This window comes from Gymnogyps californianus, chromosome 24 (assembly GCF_018139145.2).
Source record: "Gymnogyps californianus isolate 813 chromosome 24, ASM1813914v2, whole genome shotgun sequence".
Classification (NCBI taxonomy): Eukaryota; Metazoa; Chordata; class Aves; order Accipitriformes; family Cathartidae; genus Gymnogyps; species Gymnogyps californianus.
In genome coordinates this window covers 4,985,253-5,004,586 of record NC_059494.1, presented here as the reverse complement: position 1 = coordinate 5,004,586, position 19,334 = coordinate 4,985,253, and the positions used below count along the sequence as shown (strand labels likewise).

At 55.4% G+C, this 19,334-nt stretch overlaps 1 protein-coding gene across 11 annotated transcripts in view; it reads right to left on the bottom strand.

Annotated features, from left to right (window-relative positions):
- The window catches only part of TCF3 (transcription factor 3), a 74,998-nt gene that overhangs the window by 18,795 nt on the left and 36,869 nt on the right, over positions 1 to 19,334 (bottom strand). For 10 of the 11 annotated variants that reach the window (XM_050910522.1, XM_050910526.1, XM_050910528.1 and 7 more), the window contains exons 4-7: positions 14,007 to 14,080; positions 12,798 to 12,894; positions 4,139 to 4,206; positions 736 to 865 (exon numbers count right to left, since the gene is read on the bottom strand). In XM_050910522.1, the coding sequence (XP_050766479.1) occupies positions 736 to 865; positions 4,139 to 4,206; positions 12,798 to 12,894; positions 14,007 to 14,080 (369 nt within the window). The remainder of the gene's footprint in view (positions 1 to 735; positions 866 to 4,138; positions 4,207 to 12,797; positions 12,895 to 14,006; positions 14,081 to 19,334) is intronic. The other variant, XM_050910523.1, reaches the window with a different exon arrangement.

The following is a 19,334-nucleotide window of genomic DNA, read 5'->3' as shown; positions in this document are numbered from 1 at the left end:
GTAACACTGGATCGCTTCTGGTTTCGTTTGTTGGGGAAAGCCCAAAATAGCAGCAAGAAAGTGACTTTGGAGGGTGAGGGGGGGAACTATGACAAGAAACACAAGTTCTGGAGAACTGGGGCTTGTCTTCACTCGAAAGTTACATTCACACCCGACCTTAGCCTTCATTAAAAGCAAAATGGCTTATTCCCAGGTAGACCCAGACGTGGGCAACTCCTGCTCTGGAACACCAAAGCAGGCAGGTAGGCAGGGAAAGGTCCTGGAGCAAACACCGCCTGCATCCCAGGGCACAGCTCCCATGCCCCGGCAGAGCGTCCGGACCTCACGCTGCTTCTTAACAATTTGTTCCTGGCAGTCTCGTTTGCTTGCAGCAGGACAGGGGCTCCAAGGAGGGCCACCAGCCATAAAAACAGCCTCGAAGGCGGCCCAAGGTTTTCCAGGAATGACTACTGATGTGCAGTGTGGCTGGAGGCATTTTTAGAAGAACCTCAAGCCATTTGCTGCTTTCACCTCATCTGACTTTTTCCAGAAAGAAGGAAATTCTACATGACTCTGAGCCCAACCTCCCTTTTTTTTTTTTTAAATTATATATATATATATTCCCCCCACCCCTAAAAAAACAAATGCCAAATTCACACCTATGTGCACACCCAGTCAACAGCCCCTGCGGTTGCTTGACCAAGCTGCAGGACAAACCAGAGCGGTGGCACCCGAGGGTGACACGAAGCGACTTACCTATGTTGCTCTCAGCACCTCTCCTGCGAGGATTGTTGGGGTAAGAAAAATACTGAGACCCCCCTTTCACCCCGGTGGGGGAAAGCGTGCTCGGACTCGCGATTCCCATTTCGCTGGGCAGGAAACCAGTCTGCAAACAAGGAGACAGAAAAGCCCTTCCATGTAATTACGCTGGAAAACCACCGCGCTCGCTGGAAGAGAACAGAGCCGCCTTGAGCTGCCTTCACACAAATTCAGCCGAGGAAAAAAATAAAAAAAATAAAAAAAAAAAGAAAAAAGACAAGCCAAAGGGCCAGAAGGAAAAACAAATATGTAAATATGGTGGTAGCGGTGGGGGAATATATGTGCCATTAGAAAAGGGTCTTTCAAGCTGTGTTTTCTCACAGGACCCCAGCAAGGAACCTCTCTACAAACCAAGGGTGCAGACTAGCAGGTGCCATCGCAGGGAGCATTGCGGTCCCACGCTCACCTCGCTGCACACGAGGGCAGGATGAGACCCCGCTGACCGTTTGATCGGCCCAGCCCGCTGAAGGCAAAGAGGAGGCGACCGTCAGGCTGAGGGGCTTGTTCCGCAGCACTCCCCGTCTGCCTCACGCACTTACTCTGAACAAAACTCTTCCCTCACCGCCTCCGAGGTTTTACGGCAAGGGATTAGAGTTTCTGAGGTGATCAGTGCTTTGGTGCCTGCCGGGGACACACCTGATGGGCACAGCGTGTCCGTCCATCCGTCTTCAAAAGCCACATCCGACTGAACAGCCCCATGCTGTCCCTCGCGATACCGTCCGGGACCCAGCCAGGGTAGAAGACAGATACAGTGCTCACCCACCAACAAACCCAGGAGCCCCCAGGCTGTCACATCTCTCGACTGTGCCTAAACCGACCGTAAGAGACAGGAGAGGTTCCACAGCCGGCGGCCCATCTGACTCTGCCTCCCCCAGTCCCCTCTGGCCATAACACCCAGCCCAGGGTGCCAGCACTGACAGTTTCTCTCCCATCCCCAGCGCGGCGCAGCCGGACCCATCGTGGACGACGCAACAGAGCTGCAACGCCTCTGCTGGGGGTGGTTTTTCTCTTGCTTTTTATCAGGGAAAAGCCAAATCCCTCTTTCTAAAAAGAGGAAACTCCTCCCTCGTGTTTATCCCAGCTGACCTTGGGCACTCTGGGAAGCAGCACGGAGCCAGCAGGAGCCGGAGCCCAGGGTGCTCGCTGGCTCCCGGGATGGAGCAAGCGTGTCTTTGCTCCAGGAGCACACCCACCGGATTTGCTCCTTTCACCTCGCGAGAAAGTTAAACGTATTTACGTGGAATTTAAGAGGGCTGGCAAAGGGCCTTTAAGTAAGAAAAGCTTAGCTTTGACCCATCTTCCGAGGGCAACACGTTGAAATAAAGGAGGATTTCAGGCTTTTGAGAAACTGGAAAGAAAAACCCACTGCTTTAAAACTCCGTCTCTTCCAGAAAGGGGTCGGGGAGGGAAAGAGGAGATCGTGTATTCACAGCTGGTGAAATTCCTGCAATCTGTTCCACCGGTCATATTACCTTTGCACTGAAACCGCTACGCACCACGGAGCAGCGCGGCCAAGAAAAGCAAGCGGCACAGCACCCTGGAGGAGATCCCGGAGGGCTGGGTCGCTGCTGCCCGGCTCCTCCAGCAGGTACCTCCGGACAGGCACTGAGATTTTAAGGCAATTTCCCAGAGAAAGGGATTTTCTTCCCCTTTCCTCTCCCTGGGGACGCCTCTGGAGGTGGTTAAGGGTCAAACGAGGGGGGAGCCGCAGCTCTGCCCTGGAGGAGGACGTTTTGGGGAGGAACGTGCTCCCCATCCAGGGCATCTGCCACAGGACAATTTTTCAGCGCTTTTCAAAAAGAAAAAAAACAGATCAGCCCCCCCCCCCCCCCCCCCCCCCCCCCCCCCCCAAAAAACCTGGAGCCAGAAGCAACAACTGTTCTGGGGGCCACAGCGAGCATGCAGACGGCCCCGCTCGCCTCCCACCGCCCCGCACAAGAGGGGTTTTGTCTCCCCTCCACATCAAACGGGCTTCGTCTCCTGTTCTGCCACCCGATCCGGACCCGCGCGCCCGCGCCAGGGCCTCTCCCGGCCCGCGGCACCATTTGCCTACCCCGTTTCTGTTACCTTATATCTCCCCCTCCTCCATGAAACCCCAGCAAAACCATAACATTAAAAAGCAAGGCTTGGCATCTGTCCCATTTTTATTTTAGCAGCTTCAGTGGTAAATTAAATCCACTCTGGCACAGACAGCCAGCACAGCTGTTTCAGCAAAGGAAACATCCTCAGTTCAGAGAAGAGGAAATTATGACAAATTTGTGTAAAATTAAAACATGTAATATGTGTGTGTGTACATGTATAAAATAAAAAGCTGTCTGGCCAAAAGCTGCTCCCTTGAATAAAATGGTGGGACTGTTTTCCCGGGGCCACGCTCAGGCACTGATGGGGCAGTTGCAGCAACACATCAAAGCAGAGGTGCTCGCTCCTTCCTGAAAAACTATTTCTGGATGCTGGTGGCAGCAGGCTAGATTATCTCAGGACCGGTCAACCGCGTTCCCGGGCTCTGATTTATGCCTGTGGTATTCCCCACAGGAAGCAAGTTTTTCCCCATGGCACAGCTCTGGTCCTCCCACCGGGGTTCACATGGGGTGACCCAACAGGGCAGGGCTGCTGCTGCAAGAGGCAGCTCTCCCATGCCGTGTCCCTCCCCGATTACGGAGATAAGCATCTGCTGCAGGTCCTGCATCAACAGAACCACCATAAAACCAAAACACCGCCCGACATCCACCAAAACGATGCTACAGCAGCACAGAAACCATGTCGTGGATTCTCCATCCCCTTAACTGGCGAGTGGAGGGACACGGGGATGCTGGCCGGGGTACAGGGGGACGCTGGTCCGGGAGGGAGAGCGTGCAGCACCAGGCATGGTGCTTGGAGGCAAAGCGAGAGCCCCAAGGCAGGCAGCCGGAGGGAGAAGGTGCCTCCCGGAGCGCTCCTCTGCCCGCAGCCGCCCTGTCACAAGGAAAGGTGTTGCTTGGATCTGACTCGCTGAAACTCCCTCTGAGGGCAGCGTTGGCTAGATCATATCTGATTAAATACAAATCAGCTAGAAACAGGATTAACAATAATAAAATAAGTGAGTCTGAAGAGGTTTTGAAAAGAACTGAGAAGCTGCTACAACCCCATTTTCTAAACTCTGACAACTCTTCTGAGCCAGCAACACACACCCATATAAACCCCCAACACTCAACAGCCGTTTCTGAGCAGAGCAGAGGCTTTCCAGGACCTCGTGCAGAGGCGAGATGCAAACCGCCAGGTTCCTTTTCATTCCCAGGCTCTCACTCCTAGCAGCTTAGCCAGTAAATGAAGCAAAAAAAATCTCAATGCATTTTATCGTTACCTGGTTTAGTCCTGGCATCCCTGTGTCTCTTCCAAACGTGGAGTACGATGCTCTTTCACTGCTCTTCCCTAAGGTGGAGAAAAGAAAAGACAAGGTTTTGTGTAAGGAGGAAGGGGAGGTTTCGCATGCACCCCTGGACACCCGCCCTCCCCGGGCGTCCTGCCGAGGTGCGAAGCCCGCTCTCGTAACGCAGCTTCCTTCGCCCGTCTGCAGAGGTGACTGCCTCCCATAATAGCGTGTTGCTAGAACAGGAGCTCTTTTAAGTTCACGGACAGCAGGGCTTGGCTGGTCCATAAACAGCAAAACCCCAAAACTGCAGCGACGCAGGGAAGTGCTTGCGGCCATGGAAACTGGCAGTGTCAGACTAGAGCAAAAAAACCCCTCCAGACATATTAAAAAAAGCCAGCCAAATTTGGCAGAGGCAGTGACAGAGCAAACCAAAAGCGCGGCGTGAGTGACCAGACTCTGCAGGCGCCTTCCATACAATAGGAAATACAATTTCAGCGCACTCTGAGCAGCAGCGTGCAGAGCTGAGCTCCTGCTCCTTATGCCGCAGGGATTACCTTCTTCCCCTTTCCTGGTGGAGATTCAACTTTCCAAAACCCCATCGAGATCTAAAGAGCAGGCATTCAATAGAAAAGCATTTCCTTCCTTTCCAAGCACCCTCCGTTAGGTCCCACCGGGCAGGCTCCTCCCGGACGGCGGGGCTCCTCGCAGCCAGAGCATCCCTGCTGACCGGGACGTTGCGCAGGAGCGGCCCCGTGCGAGCCGAGCCCACGTGCCCCAGCGCTGCCGAGTGAACTTTAGCACCCAGCGACGGCTTTTATCAAACACGCTCAACCTCACCCTGCCCACACGCTGCTGAAAATAGTGTTTTCGGGGGGGTGGGGGGGGACGGGACACAAAAGAAACCCAACGCACATGGTGAAATGTTTCCATTCTGAAATGTCCTTGCAGTCTCTTCCCTCGCGGTCACCGCCCCGGAGCACACGGCGGCCCCCAACAAGCAGCACCCATGGGTGCCAGGGCAGCATCACAGCCCCGGGGAAGGACCCCAGGCCAGGCAGAGAGGGAATAGTTCTACACTGTGCCCACGGCAGCCAGAAGCACAACAGTCTGCTTTGGGGTTCCCCCCCCAACCCAAAGCAAAATTAGACACTTTTCTAGCGGGGAACAGGCACTTTTTCATAAAAAAAAAGAAGAAAAACTGGACTGAAAATATATGAGGAATTTTTCCCTGCTGTTAATTACAGCCTATTAACGGTGCCACCAGGGAAAAGGGGGAAGGAAGAGAGAAACAGGAGATGATGATGATCAAAAAGGCTTTGAACCCAGGGCAGGATGGCCCCGCTCCGGCAGCTGCCCCATGCCGGCGCAGGGGAGTCTGCCTGCAATGCGGCCGGGAGGCGTTGGGCTCTGCCAACCCCCCCCCCCCCCCCCAGCAAAAGTCCTTCCCTGAAAAGGGGCGATCGCATCCTGCCTCCGGTCTGGCTTAGTAAGCAAAATTGGGAGGGGGAGGATTTTGCCAATCTGCTTAACCTAAAGCCATCACCGAAGCCTGCTAAGATGCAGGTTAATGCACTGGGGTGACGTTTGGGCTGGCAGGCAGTTCCACACATGGTTAAGAGGTTTTGGGGAGCAGATGAAGAGGGAGGGGGGAGAGCAAATTTCCCCAAACCTGCCCCCCTGAAGCCCAGGGCAGAGAGACGGAAAGAGAGAGGAGGCTGCTCAGTGTTGCAACCTTAGCATGGGGGCCCTGAACTCAACCCAAAATTTCAGAGTGGGTTCCCCCACCACAACCCCCAAACTCAAGAACCTCCTTCCCGACGGTGCCGGGGGTCACAGCGCAGCACGCCAGCGTCCCGCCGCCCCTCGCCTCCAGTGACAGCTGGATGCGCCAGGCGCCGCTGCCGTTTCATTTCAGAGGCTTAAACGTTAAGTAAACAAAGGTCAAAATGTCAGAGGACGGATCTCCTAAATGACCTAATTTTTAAAAGAGCTTAGCAGCTCTATTTGCCGCAGCGCCGGCAACGTTACACAAATAACTCAACAGGTTGTGGCATCGGGCGGATCGCGATTACTCCTAAACCAGAGGAAAACCAGGGTAATGCCACGCTAGTTTATCTGGTCAGCGACAGCCAGGCCTCCCGTCTGATAATACACTGCCGCTTCCACGCATGGCCTGAGTCGTGAAGCGCCGAGCCAAATGCCTCTGCCGTCACCAGATAACCTCGGAGGCTGAACCACAGGGCTCTTGGCACGCGCAGAGGAAGATGAAGGACTGCAACCAAGTGCCAACCCTGCACTGTATTGCTCCAAAACCCGCTACCTTCACCTGATGGTCTTTCATACCTCGCTTGGTTCACGTGGGACAGCAAGCGTGCAAGGTACCAGCAATCTGCTGCACGCTTGGATCAGCAGGCATCTCGCATGGGAACTGGGAAAGGGAGGGCAGCCCCCTGGCCAGCCCCAGCCCCTGCGCCGTCCTTCGTCATCACATAAAAAGGGTAAAAAGCAGCAAAAACCTCAGCAGTAGAGATTCTACATTTAATTATCTAGGAAAACAAGGCAGAAGGAAGAACGGCAAACTTTTCTGGATTGGAATGTATCTAGCTTATTGAAATAAAAAAAGTCCACAAGTTGGGCAAGACAAAGCTGAACTTGCCAGCAGAAGGTGCTGTTTCTGCTGCCAGGGAGATGCCAGCCGGCACAAGCGGCAAACCCGGCTGCGCCAGGACTCATCTCTTCACAGCCACAGCCCAGGGGAACCAACCAGAAAAGGTGGCGAAACCCCAGGACCATGGCAAGGACCGGGATGGAGGCAGGTCTCAGCAGCAAATGCCAGGAATCTCCCCAAACTCCATCTCGCTCCTGACCAAATTACTGAAATCTGGCAGACGGGTGTTACGGGACCGGGGGCGGAATAAAAATCAGAAGATATTGGGAATAAATCCCTTGAATGGGAAAGCGGTTTCCCTTGGAAATCCTACCTGTTGGATTTACCTCTGCAAATTTTAGCATGCAAAGGTGAAGCATGGCGGAGGGCACCTTGAGCAAGGTGCATCCAGAAACTGGCTGGGAGCATTTAGTATTTCCAGCTTTTTATGGCATAGCTTCGCTGCGAGTCCTGGCATCCCCCTCCTGCCTCTTCCACCCCCACGAGCTCCCTCCCCTGCCCCTCGCCTGCCCGCGCTGCCTTCAACCCTGCTTAATAAGCGATTTCCCAACCTCTCTCCTCTCCCCAGCATGTTCCCTCTTGCAGGATCCGGCTGTGCCGGGCTCAGACGAAGCCTCCCCCAGGCCTGCCTTCACCCGGAGCTTTTGCAGGGAAACCCCCGCACGCCGTTTGCGCGCTCTCCTCCCAAAGGCAGATTTGCTCCCGGGCTCGGAGACAAGGTGGCAGAATAAAAACTCTTCTTTCCCGAGGCTGTTGCCAGCTCCGGCAGCGGCAGGGTTTGGCATCAGCACCTGGGACCATGGCAGCATCTCACCTCCACCAGAGCAAACCACGCTTTTAAGTAACTTGTGGTTTTGCCATTTCTCTCCCCAAGACAAGCCCCACTCACAGATATGTACAAATAAGCCAAGAAAAGGCGATTCAACGCTGCCTACAAGGTTTTGCCTGCCTGCGAGGAAGGCAGGTGCTTTGCCGAGGCCCAGTGCCCTGCGCTCCTGCCAGCCTATGGGGAGTTCACACCAGTGCCACCGCATCACCCCGTCCCCACACTCCAAAACAGAGCTCCGGTGCAGCCCCCGGCACCCACCGCCCCAGCCACGGCACAGCCACCCACCGTGCGCCTCCCCCCAGCCCTGTGCCGGTAATTCCATTAGAGTTACAGCCTGGGGAAAAAGGGGAGGAAAAACACAGCCGGGGATTAAAAGAAGGGGGGGAAAAAAAAAAAGTTAAAAAAACCAGGAGCAGTGACAAACCTCATCCGTGGGCAGATTAAAACCATTGTCCAGGAAGAACCCAATCCACAACAGCTCACAATACACACAAGATTAGAAACATTCCTCTGAAAAGAAGCTAATTACTAGAAATAATTACTAGAAAGAAATCTGTTATGGCTTATCAGTTTCCCTGCTGTTTAAGCAATCCTCCTCCCCCCCACCTGCCCCCACTGAAGATGAATGGTAAGAGAGTGGCAGATTTTGAAGATTGGTGATTTAAAACAAACAGAAAAGCCCTCCTCACCCTCTGGGACTAGCCGGTTCGTCACTGCACTGTGTCCTGGCACCACCCCGGGCAGCCAGGGATGGTCCCCATCACCTCTCCCCACCCGAGGCTGGGATGCTCAGACCTCGCCGGGACGTCACTCGTCTGCTGGGGAGCGGCACCAAGGGCTCAAAGCTTGAAAACTTGGAGGAGGGAGCGATGGAGCTCGCAGGCATTGCTCCTGCACCCTGCTCACGGGGTTCAGCGACCCCCGCCTGGCAGCCTGGGGTGATTTCTATTCAGAGCACTGACAGTATTTCCATTCAGGGACTGACTTACTACTTGGTTTTTTTAAATTTAGGTTATCCCATCCAGTGCAACACAGGCCAGAGCTCCCTGCCCAGTTAGTCTTGCCGACAGCTCTGGTTTTCCCCATCACCTTGTGGAGCTGAAGCTGTGGCAGAGAGGGAACTTGGGCTTTGGAAAGCATCCGACTGAAGATCGCCCTCGCACTGTCCTCTTCAGAAAGTGCAACAGCGGCGTCACCCGCAGCTCTGGAGGAGCCCTGAGGGCAGGGGAAGGCCAGCTCCAGGAGCAGCACCCGCAGGTCCCGCTGTCAGTGCGGGCCCTCTCCTCCTCTGCGCTCCAGGTGCCTCCCAAAGTCAAGCTCCCATTGTGCCGGATGCTGTACGTTCATCTAAAGAACATCCATAAGTCCCAAATACCACATCTGTGTGTCCCAGCTGAACAGAAATCAGTACTTTTCCTTTCAAAGCATGCTATGTGAATTCAAACCGGTTTTGGACTAGGCATGCACCCTGTGATCTGCAGGGCCATCATCCCGAGAGTGGGTTGGACTGGGGCTGCCCACGGATGAGCAGGCAGACAACTGGCCCTCCAGCCACCAGCACCAGTGCCTCCTGCTGCTGGGACTGCTGCCTGCTTGCAGGAAACGACAGACAGGCTGTCCTTCTGGGATTAAATCTGTCCAGCACTTTGCACCAGAGCTTTGTGCTCCCCCAGCTCCTCCCCAGACCGAGCAGCCCCCTCCACACCGTGCTTGGGAGGGGGACTCTGGGTGGGGAACAAGGGCACGGGCTGGGGTGATGGCACAAGGGACCTGCCTGGACAGGCAGGCAGGAACAAGAGGCAGGGACGCAGCCTTGCGGACGTTTCGGGGATGTGCTGGCAGTGCCCTGCTCCCCCCAAACTCAGAGCCACTTTCTTTCTCTCCTGGACCATGCAAATCCCTCCAGCCCTGCCCTTCTCATGGAGTTTGCTGCTCTGGCACTGCTCTCAGTTTTCCAACCCCTAGCTAAATACACCTGAAACCAATGCTCTGCGCTGCTTCTGTGCATGATCACTGCTGCTCGCAAGCCAGACCCACCTGCAGCCAGAGCTTCCCTGGCCAGCCCTGCGAAGGCAGCTCCCAGAGCAGGGACACGCCGGGAAGCAATCTGGATGAACATGCTTGCACGTTCCACTGCTCCTTTATCCAAATGGCCACTACACCCTGCAGTTCCCAAATATCTCTCCTCGCACCCCTGCTCATGTCAGATCAGTTTGTGAGCGGCAAAACAGCTCACGCGGGAAGGGGAGCACCCGGCTGCACCCCTGCTCCTCCTCCTGCACACCACGGCCCCAAAACGCCGTCAGCTTTCAGGGGTAGGTGAAGTCTCCATCCTCGAAAGGATGCAACCACTGCTTCAAAGCTTGGGCTGGCAGGAGTTCCCCAGCCCACCAAAGGCTGGTGAGAGTGGAGCCTCCTTTCCATTTACCAGATGCATGTGGAAAACAGAGCCAAAAAGTCACCGTTTAGCTCCATTCCTCCAACAAGCGCTGCCTGGCCAGCAGTGTCCCTTCGCTGCGGGAAGGGTGCTCGTTGTCCCTAATGCACATCGTTAGAGGATGGCTGGCTGCAGCCTGCCTCTGGGACACTGCATTGACTCAAGAAACACAAAAGCCGGAGGACACGGGTTCCCAGAGGAGGCCACCACCACCCCAACCGAGCAGCAGCCGGCAGAGACCAGTGCTCAGAGCCCACGCCAACGGGGGAAGCCAACGTGCATGTTTTCTTTGTGAGGCCCTTTCAGCTCAGCCTCCCTCTCTAGCTGGCCGAGCCCATCATTTCCAACACAGATCACGTTCCTCCTGAAATGTTTCTTCCAGCAGTTTCTGATCCTCCTTGAAGAGATAGAGGTTGAGTGGGAAAGAGATACAAATCCTGATTTTGGAGAAGGGCTTGGATGATAGTCTCATGCACCTTTTGTCCCCCAGTACCACTGGACATGTCCATCCTAATCTGCTCCTTCCATCTCCTCACATTTTAAAATTCACCAGTTCCACTCAACTGCTCCATTAGCATGAGCCTGCCCGGCCCGCTGCCCCCGGGGGGGACCTTGCTGGAAACCAGGGACTGGCAGCTGAAGTGACACATCTCCAAAACTCACCTTTCCCTCCCGCTTCACCACTGCTTTTACACTGAATGTATGCAAAAGCATTATTTTTTTTCTGCTCTCCTTTCTCTCCCCTTCCACTTATCATTTTGCTACTTGAAAAGTTTTCAGAAGCAGCTTGGTAAAGAGGAAGGGAAAATCCCACCCGTGGTCTTCCTCCGGTCCATCCTTCTCAGCACACGAGCACAGAGGCAAAGCAAAACTTATTTATGTATTTTGGAACCTGCTTCACGAATTGATGTTTTCTACTGTAACCACATTCAATTTTAGGAACAAAAGCGACTTCAAAATGCGAGGAGCGCCCTGCCCCTCCTGGCTGCTCTCTCCCGGCCTCCCCAGCTCCTGTTTCGGCAGTGGAGCTCCTGGTGCTGCACCCGACCGCCCAGGCCAGCGGCCAAGACCTTGTGCCGGGAGACACAGCCCCAGCGGGCACTCGAGCCTCGGGCACAGTGCGTGGCCACCGTCCTGCCTGTCCACTGCGGAGACAGCCGGTGGAAATCACCCGCCGGGGCGGCAGAGGCTCCAGCTCCACGTGCTGGGGACTGGTTGGGCTCGCAGCCTTGCCGGGGAGTGCCGCGGCGCTTGCCAAAGACTGGGAGCCCTGTCTTTGAGAGGAAGCCAAACGCGTCTTCCCTGCACACATCAAAGGGGAAACCTCCGTGTTCCTCCCCGGGCAGCTCCTTCTCAGCTGGAAACTCTCAAGGCTGCCTTGGCCCCAGGTGTGGGACGGGTTGGGATGGGTGCCCCGCACGCACACCCCCAAGAAACCCTGCTGAACTGCATCAAGGCTCCCCCGTCTTATTAAGAAACATCTCTTCTGCTTTGCTTACATCCTCCTGGGGCAGAAAATGAGAAGGAATAACCGCCCTTGCAGAGGGACAGGGGGGAGCTGCTTGGAAATGCTCTTCCACGCCTGCGCAGGACCCCCGAGGGGCAATTAAACATTGTGCCCCCCGACAGCAAGAGGAGCGAAAGTGGGGAGCAGAGCTGAGAGCGAGCCCCTCGCCCCAGACCCGAGCCAGGAGGAGCAAATGCGTGGCTGCTTGCTTCCCAGCACGACCCTGCTCCTCTCTTCCCCTTTCCGACCAGCTCCGCAGGAGGAACCTCCTATCGTGGTGGGGATTTTCTGTTTCAAACACAATTCCCTCTTCTAACCCCACCCTTCAAACCACGAGCAAACACAGCTAGCTGCGGGGCCCTGCCCCGACACCGCTCCTTCCACACTCGCTGGAGGGTTTTAACCACCGCTGCGTGGGCAAAGGTGGGGAGAACTAACCCCAGTTCCCGACCTAATGTCATTAGAGCTCTCTAAGCCCTTCAGGATGGATATTTTCTGCTCTTAATCTCTCCTCCCACCCCCAAGCTGGGAGAGGTAACTGGGTGAATTCTTGCACGCATCTGGTCATGCACAATCACCGTCTCTGGCACAGCAGGCGGGGCTGGGGCCGCACAGAACTCACCGGTCCCCGCGAGCTCCTCATGCTGCCCAGTTGCAGCGGGGGACGGAGGAGCCAGACCGGGCTGCTGGAGCCTCGCAGGACACAAGAAGCAGCCCTCCAAACCCCACTGCAGCGAGGGGGAGCACCTCCAGCTCTCTGGGGAGACTGCACCGCCCTGGGGCTGCGAGGCTGGAAAGCAAGGCAGCCCCGAGCCTGTTGCAAGACCGTAACGATGAGCTGTGTCTTTTCTCCCCCTCTCTCCTGGTGCTTTTCCACCCTTGATTACCAGCTCCCAAGAGCAAACTCAGCCCATCCCGTGCCAGCACGGCAGGCATCAATCTCCGCTATTGCCTCTGGGTGCTACTGTAAAGCAGGGAAAAACAATCACGCACATAAAATACAGCGGCTGTCATGCACATCAGGCACTGATGAAAACCTCTGGACAGCAAGCTCCTTCAACCACAGCTTTGAGAACACCTTCTGGAGCAGGTCCAACGTGGGGAACAGCAACGCCGGCCAGGGCAAATGCTCCCACCACCACGTGCCATTCTGCGTTAGATTTCCCCTGCTTTGACCACGTACCCGCCAGGCAGCTGAAAGGCACTTACCCACTAGTCCAGCTCCCAGGAATGGCGATGAAGATATGCTGTTGTGAGACGGCAGGTCCCTGTGCTCGCCGTAGTGGGGGCCTTCGCCATAGCTCTGCTGAAGCAACACGGGAGAGTTACCGCCGGGCGTGTGGGGATGCTGAGCCAAATGCCAAAACTCAAGGCTGTCAGAGCTCAGTCTCTCCCATAGCAGGAAGGGTCAAAGGCTCCTCGTAAAAAGGGCACAGAAATGATCTTAGCCTCACGACAAGGGAGAGCAGGGCAGTGCAGCCGGGAGGCTGCGGCATTGGGAGGGGATATGGCACCAAAGCAGGGACATACGGGGGGTTTGCCCCATGCTGGCAGCTTCAGGGAGTTTCTGCCTTCACCCAGCGGCCTGGCACCCACCAGGTGAGAGCCAGGCAGCCCCCTCCCCGAGCCAGGGGGATGAAGGGGCGAGGAGAAAGCCTATAAAAATGAGAAATGACATCACAGCGCCTGCTCCACCACTGACCTAAGGGAAGGGAAAGGTGCCATTGCAAAAACGAATCATACAAACCCATTAAAACATGAGCATCTGTCAAAATAACACCATTTCAATTAAGTTAATGTCTTTTCTCTCTTCTCCTCCTCAGGCCCCAGTCATGCGCTGTTGCAGCCTCGACTCCTTCCCTGCAAAACCCTTCTCGTGCTCTCCATCCCTGCCGAGGGCACCTCGGCCAGCTGATGCGGTAGATTCCCCCCAAAGCAAGCCCCAGTCGGCCTCTCGGGCTTCCAAAGCCACGCACGGCAGGCACCCAGCAAGCTTTGCCAAAGGCACAGCCCAGCAGGCGAGATCCCTCAACCCACTCGGCTGTGACCCCATTTGGGGACCTTTCCCACCCCGTGGCCAGGAGCCTCCCTCTCCCCGTGCCAAAGCCGAGTGCAGGGAGGAGAGAGGCCTGAGCAGCCGCAGGGAGCCCACACGGGGTGTGGGCCTGGGGGAGGTTTTTGGAAGAGAGGCCTTCTCCAGGGGGACCTCAAGGCAGCAAAGTCTGGGGAGATGGGGATGGGGGGGCCCCCTCTCCTCGCCATTGCCCCTGCAGGGTTAATAGAACCAATGTCCAAAATGGGACAAGAAAAGCTGTTCCAGGGTTAGACCCACCCTGGGCACAAACGCACGCGCTGAGAAGCCATGGTAAAGCCCCCGTTTATTTTGGTTGGAGCTCAGTGTTTGTGCTTCGTCCTTACCCTTCCTTGGTCAAATGTGGAGCTGTTTTGATCTCCCGTTCCCCAGGAACCTGATCCCGGTCTTTCATCCAAACCTACCGAAAAACAGGAAGAACAAAGGTTACTCTTGCTTTATCAGCAAAGCCTCAAAGGTGTTCTCGCAAAATTAACTCTTCCTTCTACAAACAAAACAATATTTTCATTAATAAACCACTTCCACTTGGCGTGACCAATCCTCCCCTCTCCCTCCTCACCTTCCCACTCCAGCTGGGAGTTTATTCCACAAACTTCAAAGCAAATCCCACCACAGCCTGGAAACGCTTCAAAACATGGGACAGTGGGAAGAGGAGAAACAAGTATTTTAACTCGCTTTATTCCAGAGAGCGCCCATGAATCTCTTGTCCCTGGAGACCGATGGTGAAGAGGACTATGAATTAAAAACTCATTGCACCCATTCCGATGCTCCAGTGGGACCCGATTTTTGTCCATGGTACTGCCAGGTCATGGACCAAACCGTGTTCTTCATTGCACCCAAGCAGATTAAATGAGAGCCCAGACCTGAAAGAGCCTCAGATGGGAACTGCTGGGGGTACAACATTACCTGTGGCTTAGTCACACTTGTTCAAGGTCATTTGTTATTTAAGCTCCCTCATGCTCCCGCAGAGGAAGGTGTGCTGTCAACACAGGGCTGATCAGAGCACGCTCCCGTCCATCTCATTTTTAGCCCTCCCAAGCATATCCTTGGCAAAGAGGATCCGACCCAAAATGGCAAGGGACCAAACAGGAGGGTTTTGCAATGTGCCTGTACACAGACTGCGGTAGGAAATCATCTCCTTTCATCGTCTGCCAGGTCCACCCAGGCTGCGCCTCTTGGGCTACCAGCACACGAGGCACCCAGGGGAGATGGCGAACGTCCACCGGGACAAAAAAAGCCTGGGCAGTCGCATCAGCAAAGCTCTCGCAGTTCAAGCTGGCACCACGACTGCACGGAAGAAACCTTTCCTGGCAGCTGAGCCTCAACTCGACTCAGCAGCAGGATTTCCGACTGTGCTGGTCCGTCTCCTCTGCTCCGGTGGGTGACCGGAGGTCGGTGAGCGGCAGTCGGCGTCTCCCCGTTCAAAGGCTCATGGGGGTAAAGCTGGGCATTTGAGAGGGGGCTGGGCAGGGCGGGGGCATCGTTCTGCCCTGCTGCCGGGCTTTGGAGATGCTATGCAGACACTGCGAGCTCAGCTGGGGCAGACAGGGAGAAATCCCAGATCTGCAGGAGGCTGAGCAGCGCGGATGGCACCGGCCAGAGCCATCTCTCTGCCTCGTCCCACGGAAACCCCAACTCCACTGCGGGGGGGTATATGGTCACACTTGCTACAGCGGGGCACGAGAAACCTCTTGCAGCGGTTCCCGGTGGCGTCCAGCATCACCCTGTGCCAACCCCCAGCGCCAGGGGCCCCGGGGGCTCTCTGGGGACCCCCTCCACACCGGTTCTTGCAACGATAGCGACGTGCCAACAGCCGAGGTGCCGGCAGGGCCTTACGGGAGATTTTCTTTTAGGAGCAGAGACCCGCTCGCAGCAGCGGTGACAGCGGGGGCGCAGGACGGTGGCAGGGACAGGGGTGTGTGCGGGAGCAAGGACACAGAGAGCAGCAGGGTTGCAGGGAGCACTCCAATTTCATTTTAGCAAAGCTGATTATTATGGCAAACACGCCATGTATTTGTCTCCTCCGCTCCCCTTACTGTTCATTTAACCAGAAACTTCTTTCAAATTACATCCTTCTATTTCTGTGCCTTTGTGTTAATCATTTCCCCAGAGAATTGGTGTTTAATTGCTGTCTAATTTGCATAATTATGCATATTAATCTCCACACCTAATGAATATTCATAATTCTCATTTAGATTTTGTTTTCTAATCAAAAATTTCCAATGTGATTACTGTGCAGAGCAGGGATAAGCCTCTAATAATACCTTGGATACTAGGGAGAATTACTGCCAATTCTCCCACCTCCTACTTCCTAGAATAAACTTTTGCTTTGCTAATGTGTTTTTCTAAAGCAATTCATCTGCATACCCTGCAAACACCAACAGAGATCAGGAGGCAGAAATGCTCCTTCTATTCATTTTGCTTTCACGGGTATTTTCAAAGCTCCCCAACGGTCAGGGCGAAGACATGAGCAGGAACCACAGCCTCAGACATCCTTGGCAAACTTGCCCCTTCGTGCTGGAAGGACAAGGACCGTGGCACCGACCAGGCTTTGGCTGCAGTCGGTGTCCCCACGAGGCGCCTCGGGAGCCCCAGAGCCAGAGGGGAAGCCGAGGCACGGGGATCCCGATCCCCACACCCACCACACCACGCAGGACGGGCGTTTGCGGGTCCCAGATCACCCTGCCCTCCCGCAGAGCCACCCGGTCCTGCCTCTAACCCACCCGACAGCAGAGGAGCATCCCCAGGCCAGGATGCGCCGGGAGAAGATGCTCAGTGGGGCAGGCTGCGCAGGGGCTCTGGAGGGAGTTCAGATGCCTGGAAGCCCAGGATGAACTTTTTGCCAAAATTCCCAGGGGGCGGGGTGGGGGGGAATCACTGCCAGGCCTCCCCAAGGAAGGAGGGAAGAGGAGGCGGCGGGTGGTACAGGTGACAAAAGCTGAGGCCAAGAGGCTCACGTGTCCCCTAGACACGGAGAAACCCTCTGCACAAGCTACTTCCACGCTGTGGTGCCACCAGGACGCCCCAAAGAGGGGTCAAAACCACACCGGGCGCTCCAACGACATGCACGCACCGCGCAGGCTGCGGAGGACAAGCCGCTCTCCCAGAGCATGTGCGAGTCCTGGGCACCCCTCTTTTCCCCTCACTGCTCTTGGGGAGATGCGGAGCGGGGGGCAAGCAGCCCCCCACCACCCTCCCTGCACCAGCCGAGCGGGAACCGGGAGGCAAACCCTGACCTCCTCCCATCAGCTCTGCAGCACGCAACCGGGCAGCAGGCGCAGCGGTGGCCAGATCCTGCAACAGCAAATCAACCCCCAGGAAAACCCAAAAGGCCTTTTTTTCTGCCCAGGCGCTGGTGTACACACAGTCGTGCGGCTGCCAAGGTGAAGCGAGGTTATCGCTCTCCCACCCAAGCGGCAAAGAAAGCAGCCCACGGCTCTGGAAGCGGCCCCAAAGGTTCAGCCACCTCCAAAGGTGCCCACGCCAGCGCACCGCTGCGGGGCCAGCCCGCTGTCCAACGCCTGCTGGAAAAAAAGGTCTCACACCTTCCTGAAGCTGCAGTCACCGGCATGAAAGGTGCCGGCAAAAATCTCCCATTTTCAGCCCGCAGGTGTTTTAAGAATTCAGGGATTTCTGGGATGAAGCCAGGAAAAAACAGACTGCCCACTTTGGACTTCTGGCACCTGTCCTACATTCAATGCCAACCTGCTCTTCCCTCCCTTCGTATCCAAGTAAGGATCTAAAATTTGGCAGCAAATGCCCTCTGCCAACCCTGCAAAAACCCGAAGTTTGGCCAAAGGCGGGCCTTCTGGAAAAGCCCCCATTAGCAGGGTTTTGCTCCGCTCACACCATAAAATCCCCGAAGACGGTGCCACCACCAAATGCAGTCACACTTTCCCCAGCCCGCGGCACTCATCGGCGGTGCCCTCGAGCCCAGCCTTCCCGCGGGCACTGCCTGGCACTGAGCAGCCCGGCTCGACCCAAACGGAGGAAGAGGAAGGGGAAGGAGCAAAAGACAGGGAAGCCTGGGGTGAGAAGGACACCACTCAGGCAGCCCCACGCTGGTACCCCCAGGGCTCTCCCCGAGAGCTCGCCCAAGGGCACCCAAGCATCCCACCCGGCCCCTTTTGCCCCAGCAGCTCAGGAGGCGAGGCTAGGTGCCTGGGGGACGGTGAGAAGCACCTTGGGGCACCTGGCGATGTGTTTCCTGCCTGCAGGCATTGCTCACGTGCTGCTGGGCTCCCTGGGTGAGACGGAGATCCCACAGGCATCTCCCTCGCCCCCCAATTCTGCCTCATCCCGGGGCACAGATTTCCTGCGTTAAAGCACGCACAGTCCCGAGCAAAAAAAAAAATCATAAATCCAAGTCACCAACAGAGATCGTGTCAAAACTCACGTGGCACAGAGCTGAATTATGTTTGCACAAGCGAGCTTAATTCTGGCATATCCTAGCTTTTGAGTGCTTGGCTTTGCAACATTTACAACACTCTTCCAGCACAGGGCGTGTGTGCAGTTTTAGAGACGCCCACGTGTGCACGCAACTGTCGGGAGCCAACTTTATTTTAAAATAAACCCATTTTCCAACTGACCAAGTTAAGGCACACTTTCCAATTCAGAAAAGACAAAAATAGGAACTACCTCCTCTCTCCATTAATACAGTTATTAAAAAGCGTACAGATTAATTGTGCATTTTAATAACCCTGATCATGAATATTCATAACACATTTCTTGCTCATGTTCTAATTAAAACATACTAATAGAATAAGATGTAGCTGTCAGACAGTAATTTTTTTTTTCCCTTACAATTTTTGTGCCGCAGCTAAGAAGAGCTGATAGACAAGAACCGTCCTAAGCTCTCACAGCACGGATAAAAATAATTTGTCCACATTTAGTCTCAGCAAAAAAGCCCTTCACCCGATAATGAGCCACAGTAAAAGGCTACGCACAAGTGACCGGCGACACAGGGCACCAGGAGCTGTTCCCCACTCAGGAGGAATGAAACCACTTTAAACACACAACTCTTAAACAAGCAAAGGCATGAAGGAGGGTGTAGGGTTTTCCGCCCCATCCCCACATCCCAGCAGCCACTTACAGTCCCTCCTGCTCAGTTCCCAGTCTGCAGCTTCCAGCTCCCACCCACAGGGTCCCCAGAGCCAAAAATAACTCACCAAGGGATGCTGCTCTGGTTTCAATAATCCGAGCCCCGAAAGCTACCTGGGCACACACGCTGGCCCTTCAGCCAGCCGTGAGCCCCGAGGTGTTCTGTAGCTCTGAAACCCCCGATCTGAGCACAGCACTGGGACGTGGCTTGGGAGGGAGCATGGCTTCGGTGCCAGCCCCTGCTCTGCCCACCCAGAGATGGCCAAGAAGGACTCCCCAACGTATAGCCTTTGCACTCAGGCCAAGGTCTTTCAAAACAAGCTCAATCCCTAATGATTCCTTTGTGAGCAAAGCTCAAGGGGTGGGCAGCTGTCCCTCCGGACCTAGAGGACATGCAGGGATGCAGAGCAGGACATTTTGCTCCCGAGACCTCTCAGACACCGTTTGTGCAGCAAGATCCAGAGTTTTTGCTCTTAAATCCTGCACCAAGGGATACTCGGAGGAGAACATGTGCTGCTGCAAAGCTGCGGTCCAGCAGGCTCAAATGACCTCAA